Genomic DNA, 9,239 nt, shown 5'->3' with positions numbered 1-9,239 from the left:
ATATATATAATTATATTATATTATATTATCTTTTATAAAATTTGTTTGAAATCTTAAAGAATTTCAGTGACTTTATTTCTTGAAATATAAATTTTTCCTTCTGGATAGTCAAATTTTCGTCCTGTATAGTCAAATAGTGACGATCGGATAACCCGCAGATACGGAAGCCCCCATCATAGCCGATCACAGTCGGTAAAGGCTCCCGGGAGTCGTTCTTCCGGTCGACCGAATTATCTATGTCTTCCGCAACAAAGATCGCGAGTAGCGAGTATGCCTAACACCGGGGTGGAGGAGGAATACTACAGACTACGGCATTTCAGCATCACGGGCAAGGGGGTGGTAAACCGGGGCGATTCCCTAAAGAGCCGCAGATCACGCTCTAACAATAGCATGGCGTCCAGCAACTCTAGGTGAGTTCAAGCATAGTTAAGGAGATCAAGTGATACAATTTGACATATATTTTTGTGATGGCATATGAGTACTGGTAAGTGATGTATGTTCCAATCTAAGACGTTTGAATGTTAATTTCAAACGCTCACGCGCGCGAATGACGCAGACAATTATAGAGTTGTCAGATCTTATAACCCCTTTGTATTTAAATAAAATATAAAATCATGATACCTTTTTAGTGTCTAACCAATCACGTTGTAGATTCGTATTAACTATTAATAACACAGATTTATAGTTCTATATTTCTGAGTCTTTTATCATCACTGTCGACAAATAATGATCTCTACTGAATATTTTCGCGATGTATTCTCCGTATTCTCGCAATGTATAAGATTTTCCCTTCAAAATTGTATTGACAAGAATTGTATTCTTGTTAACACGGTGACGGTAACAATAGCGACATCGACACGATCGATATATTCACTTATCACCTACTCTACGATCGAGCGGTGATATTTGCGATTGTAACTTCATCTGCTCACTGATCTGGAAGGAGCATACCGTAGAATATTTCCGACCTCTATCTCCGGTCCGTCCTCTCTCGTCGCAGCCAGCAGCGAGTTAGACTGTCGCTCTAGATCGAACGCGTGAGTTTACGTGTGGCGTTGAAGTTACGTAGACACGCGCGTTGGACCTTAGAGCGTGGTCTTCAGACATCATGCAAATATACTGGGAGCTGGGACAGGGTATTCCAAGCGCAGTTGGCATCAAAAAGCATGTAGAGATATAAAATATTATATTTCGTACTTGCTCTTCGGAAAATTCCTGTTTTGCATTTCGAAATAATATTGCACTTTCTGCATGAAATATTCTTCGCAAAGTATGCTCTCATTTGTATTTGGTATTTGAAATATTTTCTATTCTACTTTTTTATACAATCTCGTGTAATGTTCAATGAAATCGGTATCCATTGAAATAATTTAATTTCACATAAATCTACATCTTCAGAAATCTGTTATACCTACTTATTGTAGCAAACAAATCAAGTTTATTTTATAAGTCAATAAATTGAAAAGTACAATTAAGTAAAAATTTATAAATTCATTTTTGGTTATACGGTTACGAATTACATTTTTGTACACTCTTTTGCTGTAATAAGAAAAATATTATCCGATATCATATTTAATTTTTGTGTACAACGCTAGTATTTCACAGTATGAAACAGTGCATATTTAATAAAGAATATGAAGAGAGACGTTATAATGTCTCTTTTGCGAGGATGTATTTCTGTATGATTCTCTTGGCGCGAGACGTCACTTTACAAGCGTCTCTTTATAAGGGGAAGTCGCCTATATCGTATCCCTTAACGTTTAAACAATATTGTAACAAAAGTACTGAAGAAATTAGAATGTTTCTGTACTTTGATTCACTGGCAATAAAACAAAACAATTTTTATTTTACAGAAATAGACATTGAAGTTTTTAAAATGAAATTTTTTAAAAAGTAGCTTTAAACTTGTAGATTGTTGTTAAATTGTACCATTGGGTTTCTAAATCGTACTTCTATATATATATAAACATAGACAACCAATAAACAATCATTAGTTTTTACAAAGAAAAATCTTCTAAAATTTTCTAAAAACCCAATAAATAATATCTATGAATAATTTTTAGTAAGTTATCTTAAAAAGACTCAATACAAACATATTTTTTCTTATACAAATATCAAAATATATAGTAATTATAAAAGTATTATTCAATTACTCAATTTTCATATGTTATCTTATATGTATGTTTTATCTTAAATGTAGGTAGAATATAAAGACCAGCTTTTTATATTTTTACAAATTTGCTAACAATAACATAACTTAAGTTAACTTAACAAATATTTTGTTAATTTGATGCTCTACTTGAAAAGACTTTAAATACCAATTATAATCTTGTAGTATACTATAATTCAATTACTCATCTTGTATTAATAGCATCTTAGCTAAATTATACGAAACTCAGATCAAATACTAAACAAAATCAATTTTAAATGTTATCCGTAACGTCGAAGTTACCCAAAATAAAAACGCCATATTATTAACACGGCACATCTGCGTCGTCACCTTTAAGAAAAACTCTTTCATTTAGAAAATACAATGTACAACTTAACTCTCGGTATTTGTAACGAATTCGGCAGACTGCACGAGTGCAAACTTTTTCAGTGCCACACATTTGGTTTGTGCACACTGGTATCAGTGCAGATTGTCGTATCCGGCAAATGAAAACTAATCCAGTAGTACTGAATTTATATTCAGACCAAACGAATGAACTGAATCAGTTGAAGAAATGTTGCACTGACAGTCCAGTTTGGCACAGCACTGAAGTGGTTTTACACTCGCACCATGTCAGAGCAGAGTCAATGCATATATGCCGAATTCGCCTTTAGCGAACTCTAACTCCTCTCTAATATGACTAAATACGATACGAGATATAACTAAAGATTGTAATATTTTTTGTAAAATTGATTTATATTCCATTTGTATATATTTAAATTTATTTATACACATTTATGCGTATAAATTCATCGAAGTGTTCAAGCCTAAGACTAAGATTCAATTTATACCGCATAAATTTTCGTTACAATTGGTATATTCACGGTCTTATGATACTTTGTTTATACATGGCATATATTATGTTTGTTTATGAGACAGTCGTTTTATTTTTTAGAAGCTTAAAAATATCTTTTATGAAAAAGTAGGACAAGTGGAATTCAAATGTCACTCGAGAAATTTACGTCGAGAAAATTACGCAGAAAAGATGAAGAGATATCCGAGCTCGTACACAGTATAAAAAGATAGCTTCATTTAAACTGTAATAGAGGATCAAAATAATTTTATGGTCTAACCATAAAATTATTAATATATTACGTATTAAATTTATGTAAACTTTTGACATGCACGGACTGTAAAAAGAATCTTATTTCTTTTAAAAGAATTTCTTTTAAAAGAATATTTCCATATAATATAACGTATTGTAAAATATTTGTATGTAACAGCGCTTAATATCGAATCAAATGAATTAATAAAACACAGAGTATCAATGACTCAGATAACTAGACGTGTCATTATAAACGCTGATCTTATTACTCACAATATCATATTCTATCGACCGAGGTATGAAACGTTGAATATTCATGCGATTGAATAAATCTATTAAGATACTTCTTCCCTTTCTAAACACTGCCGAGTTTCATATTGATGTACATATAAAAGGAAGAGTGAATATCGCATGGAATACAATACATTTCCAATGTACTACAATACGCAGAATATTTTCTAAAATTTATATCGAATTGCAAGAGCGTGCTCTGCAACAAATTCAAAGTTGACCTTTCTTCACCTCTGTGAAAATTTACTTAAAGAGAGACATAATTTCGAGGGCGTTTAATAAGGGGAGACTTTAGAAAATAAAGCTTAAGGGCTTAACCTACAGAGTTCTATATTTCTTAGTTAATTTCAAAAAGAATTTAACGGGATTCTAATTTAAAGCTTACTTGCTCAAAATATTTGACGTTGGAAGTTCAAAAATTGCTATACGAAGTACTCGAGCAATGAAATTTCAGCTGAGATAAAATCAGCTTGTATTTTCGTAAAATACAAGTATGTTCTTAGGATATGAATCTCAAACATCTCACGAGGCTTTCTGTAGCTATGAATCTCAAACATCTCACGACGCTTTCTATAGCTATATGTGACATTTGGATTTATTTAGTGGAAAACTACGAAAAAATATTACTTATATATTATATTACGTAAGTCGTAGCACATAGTGCAACATACATACGAGTATACATCGTACGTATACATATAAGACATGATTGTATTTTATTATTTACGGTTAGGTTAACGCGAATAATGATAAAACAAATAAATTTGGAAACTGGGATAGATTTCCTAAACACAAGAATTATTATAATTTCATTCTTATACAAGTATCTTCTTGATAAAAAAAATTGTATCTTCTTAACAAAATATTTGTAGTTTAAACAAATACTTTTATGGAATAGAGAAATAAATGTACGAAATATAAGAATGAAATATATTCGCTTTAAAAAAGCAATTTTACTTTTTATCTGATCCGGATTACCTTATGTCATGTAAAACTAAATAGCTTCCACAAACATTTATGATTTATCATCATATATAATTGTAACAGTTTCTTTTGGAGAGATTATAATGTAATTCAATTTTTTCATACACAACAAGTCAAACAATCTACCTGAGTCTCCAGATTCATTTGAAAATAATATCTAATAATCGTTTCTCTCTCTCTCTTTCTCTCTCTCTCTCTCTCTCTCTCTCTCTATGCACCTGAAATACTACAGCGAGTGAAAAATTATTATATTATTTGATTAAAATCATTATGATTTATATTTTTTTATTATAAATTCTGATACAACTAAAAAATGTGTAAAATAAGTATATATACAATATTTACATAATAATATATAATTATAGAAAAATAAAAGTGCACCCACATTTTCAATTTTTAATGAGGCATACCTTTTTCATTCGGTTGTATTATTATTATAAATCTAAAAAAATTAACGTTTTAAGAGAATGTCCGCCAATCCATTCGTCCAATAGCGCAAATATATAATCTACGCAAATTTCTCAAAATTTCCCGCCCCCCAAAATCGTCTTAAAACAAGAAAGTCTAAAACAAGAAAAAACTTGTGGCGTAGTTTCGTTCCCTGTTTTCTCGAATACTCGAAGAACCCCTTTAGGTTTTTATGAAATGAGTATTTATAAGAATCTCTCGACGATGTAGCTTTATTCTGTGCTAATCTCAATACGCGCCTAGCCTTTCTTCTATTCGACGCAGCACGGAACACCTGACTGCCTCATATCCGGGATCGGCACGAAATTCAGCGGCGGGCTCGTTGGCGAGTTCGAGGGAGAGCAGCGCGTCTCAAGGCCCGGCGCCGTATCGCGTCCTTATGCTGGGCGCCCCCGCCGTTGGCAAGAGCTCCTTGGTGTCTCAATTTATGACTTCGGAATACCTCCACGCCTACGACACTTCGATCGGTAAGTCGATCGATCAATAAGTTACGGCCAATCGCGATTGCTAAATCCATGATCCTTCCGTTCGTTCCCCTTCCGGCCAGTCACCGATCGATCGAACGCAGCATACGACGATACTAAGTACGACTCTCTAAGAATCCCAAAAGAGAGAAGCGCTCGTTCTCGGATAGAACCGGGAACGAGCCGAAACGAAAACGAGAGCAGGCTCTCCATTCGAATTTGGAGTGTGATGCAACTGTTTTGTCCGAACGATTAACGGAAAAATCTGTAATATAAAGTGGAATTTACGAAAAAAATGTCATCATTCAAATGATGATCGAGTATCGGCCTTAATTTCAGGTGTTCGTGTTTCTATAAAAAATTAGTTCGATCGTTCTATGGCTTGATTTGTTAATTAATTAATTATTATTCTAGTTATTTAATATACGTTCCATTTGTTTACGACGACACCTCAGAGATTAACTACGTACTTGAAAGCTAAGTTATATTACAATATATTTTCATTCATGTTTTTCTTTTTTTTTCTTTTACAGACGACGAGTCCGGCGAAAAGACGGTCAGCGTACTCTTGGCTGGTGAGGAGTCAGAATTGACTTTCATCGATCACTCTTGTGCCGAAATGACGGTAAGTCTAATAGCGGCTTATATATCCGAGAAATCTGGGTATATGCTAGTGATTAAAACCATGAGATACTTAATAATTAAAAAACAAATTACTATAACACGATGGCAGAAACATTTCTTACTTTGGAAAAAACTTACTATACTTCGTGAACGTAGTCGCGTGGACAAAAAATATAAACTTTACAGAGAGTGTATAAATCTGATATACGTCAATGTATAAAAATATCTAAACAGCAGTATAGTCTGTATAAAAATTATTGCGCCACAAGTAAAATTACAGATGATGGTAAAAATATGTAATATGTAAAAATTGAATGTAAGTGTCAATACGATAACGGATTAAACTGTCTAAAATGATCGAACGTAGATGGTACTGCAGAGTCAAATATTGTTGATTATCGGTATGTAAGTACCTTTCAGATGAAGATCCTCTGTGTCTGTCTGGGGACAGAGACTGTTTGTTTGGTTTTTAATATTAAGCATCCCAAATATTAAACGTTTTTCATTTAACATTCTAATGTTATCCCAATTGAAATCATGGTTACACTGCACAACCTATGCTCGGTTATCGCAGAGCGAGCAAAAGTGTTCCACCGTATATGAATCAGATGTTCGGACATTCATATTTTCATCAAGAGGAGAAACAGTACGGGCGAAAGATAAAACGATGAGAGTCGATATGACTGACAATGAGTTCGCAACAGGTTTCAGATAGTTTTTTCACAGTAGTCAATTGATCACCGATCGACGCACGACATAACGTCGCTAATTTTCCGTGTCCCTGAACTAATTATTTTCGCCGCAAGTCGTCTCTCGTTTTCGAGATTCGTTGAACAGAGCAACGGACGTGGACCGCGCCTTGAACCTCCGGCGAAGTGCTCTCTCACGACGACGGAGACGACGTAATCGAGTTAACACGGGGAAAGGGGGGGGGGTTGGTGGGAGCGGGGTTGAAAGGACGGTCCAGGAGAGGGCACGCGGTGTGTGCTTTTGTATCGCGGGAATTAAATTAAAATCCATTTTCCACGGTGAGCGAACTGACGCGTTGGCGGGAGCGACGATACTTGCGTACGCTGTAAATGTGGAACACTCCGCCGTGATACAGATGCACGCACATACACACACACACAATTACGTCGGAAGGGGGTTGGTCGACTGTGGGGGAAGAAGAGGAAACGGAGAGAAGAGAGGGTAGAGCCACGCTGCCACGCTTCGCCAGACAATTTCAATCGAATTTACCCTTTAATTAAAACGTACGTTCGCAACCATACAACGCTACTGTTATATCGCGACCGCTCCGCGCGCGGCCACGGCTGATCTTCCGTACGCCGACGAAACGCACGAACGATCGCATTGGCGCCAATGGCGGTCGGACTCTCGAGTTCCGAACTTCCGAAATTCTACGGAATCCCGGCTACCGAAACGCGAAGGCCGTACCCGGAACGATCTGCGGCGCGCCATTATTCTTGGCACCGAGAGTCAAGGTTGATCTCTAATCACGTTAGACCGTGAGGCCGCGATTCCTGATTTCCGTCGATAGTCCCGGATAGACCCTGAATTATATTATTGTATATTAGGTCGAGTCCTATTAAGTTAATGCGTACTTATTACGCAGATAAACTTGTTGCAATGGCAATCTCTAATACAGATAAGATAAAAAATTTACCAACAGGAAACTAAATTGCCATTAATATGGAGAAAAATTCTTCCTTGAATAAAAAGCGAGAGTTGTGTTACACTTATCTTGTTTTTTTATGATTTCTTAAAAATACGTTTAAAAAGTAAGCCGGAAGCAAGGGGATTGTTATACAAAGGAAGCTCGAATGCAATTTCGAGTTCAGATTGTTACGGTGGATTGTGACGTGTCCTAGATCTAGAGGAGTCAATTTTCGCCAACGTATCCTTCAATCAATTCGAGATAATTTCAAAACAAAAATGTCTGAAGAAATCGATAGGTTCTTTATAAGGAAGGCAATTAGAAATGGAGCGATTTTGAATATATTTAAGCCATGAAATAATCAAAACTGGTTTCACTTTTGATTATTTCATGGCTTAAATATATTCAAAATCGCTCCATTTCTAATTGTAACTTTCATACATTCTTAATTCATAAAACAATTATTTACGATGGACCAATTAAAAAAATTGCGAAAGGAAACGACGTTAAAATTTTTCTTAAAGATCAAAATTTAATTTCGTGATTAAAGATTTGTAAAGCGAACAAAGTAATGCGTTTTTTTTAAAGCGGCTATAACGTTTTCATTAAAAATTCAATTTAAAAACTTCACTGTTGTCACTTCATACATAGATAGTTAGATATGTCACGTAAATAAAGTTGCACTAATATACCGACGAAGATAGATTATTGAAAAATGAATATATTGATGAAATAACATTGTGCATAAACACTGTAATCTATCAGCGGTTTGCGGTTATAATATACATCCATTATTCATAATATTAAACATACATTAACTATTAACCTATATAACTGCTATTAAATGTATATAGTTAGTTACTTCGTTATATAATGCCTTAAAGCAATATTACGTTGTGTGCAATACGTCATAGTTACTACTGAGTTAGCTAAAATTTTTTAAAATTGAGTTGTCCGACTAATTTTAACTGAATTTTATCTTAACGATGTTTCAACTCGCAATTTAGTTGTCAAAGTGATTAATGGAGTCAAGAATGATAGCATATCTAATGGAATTCTTATTAAAGAAGAATGATTAAATAATACGTAAGTAAATGGTGAGAATTTGGTGTCTTAAATAAATAATAGTCTTTAAAGATACAATTTATTTTTCATTTCGCAGCGCACTCACAAATTAATGTTTCAAATTTAGAAACGGGAAAGAAATTAAAAAATTACGAAAGGATATCTGGCAAAATCAAATTTTATCTAAGGAAACATTCTCTATAAATTTAAAAGAGCAAGGTAGAGAGCGAGAGAGAAGAGAGAGAGAGAGAGAGAGAGAGAGAGAGAGAGAGAGAAGAGAAAGTCTCATATTTATTTTACATTACGCGAATTCGTTAACAAAGTTTACCAATAAAGTTAAATGGGGCAATACTTGACTCTACGTTGTAGTTTTAAAGTCAAACGCCGCCACATGTTTTATTTAATCAATGTAAATATCCACGTAAATATATA

General features: G+C 34.3%; 1 protein-coding gene across 1 annotated transcript in view; it reads left to right on the top strand.

Moving 5' to 3' along the window:
- Window positions 1-9,239, top strand: part of LOC108753452 — a 27,164-nt gene that overhangs the window by 13,422 nt on the left and 4,503 nt on the right. Inside the window, exons 5-7 of the mRNA XM_018495015.1 lie at window positions 159-410; window positions 5,262-5,464; window positions 5,995-6,086. Coding sequence (XP_018350517.1) covers window positions 159-410; window positions 5,262-5,464; window positions 5,995-6,086 — 547 coding nt within the window. The remainder of the gene's footprint in view (window positions 1-158; window positions 411-5,261; window positions 5,465-5,994; window positions 6,087-9,239) is intronic.

This window comes from Trachymyrmex septentrionalis, unplaced genomic scaffold, assembly GCF_001594115.1.
Source record: "Trachymyrmex septentrionalis isolate Tsep2-gDNA-1 unplaced genomic scaffold, Tsep1.0 scaffold7, whole genome shotgun sequence".
Lineage (NCBI taxonomy): Eukaryota > Metazoa > Arthropoda > Insecta > Hymenoptera > Formicidae > Trachymyrmex > Trachymyrmex septentrionalis.
This window is presented reverse-complemented; position numbering and strand designations above follow the sequence as displayed.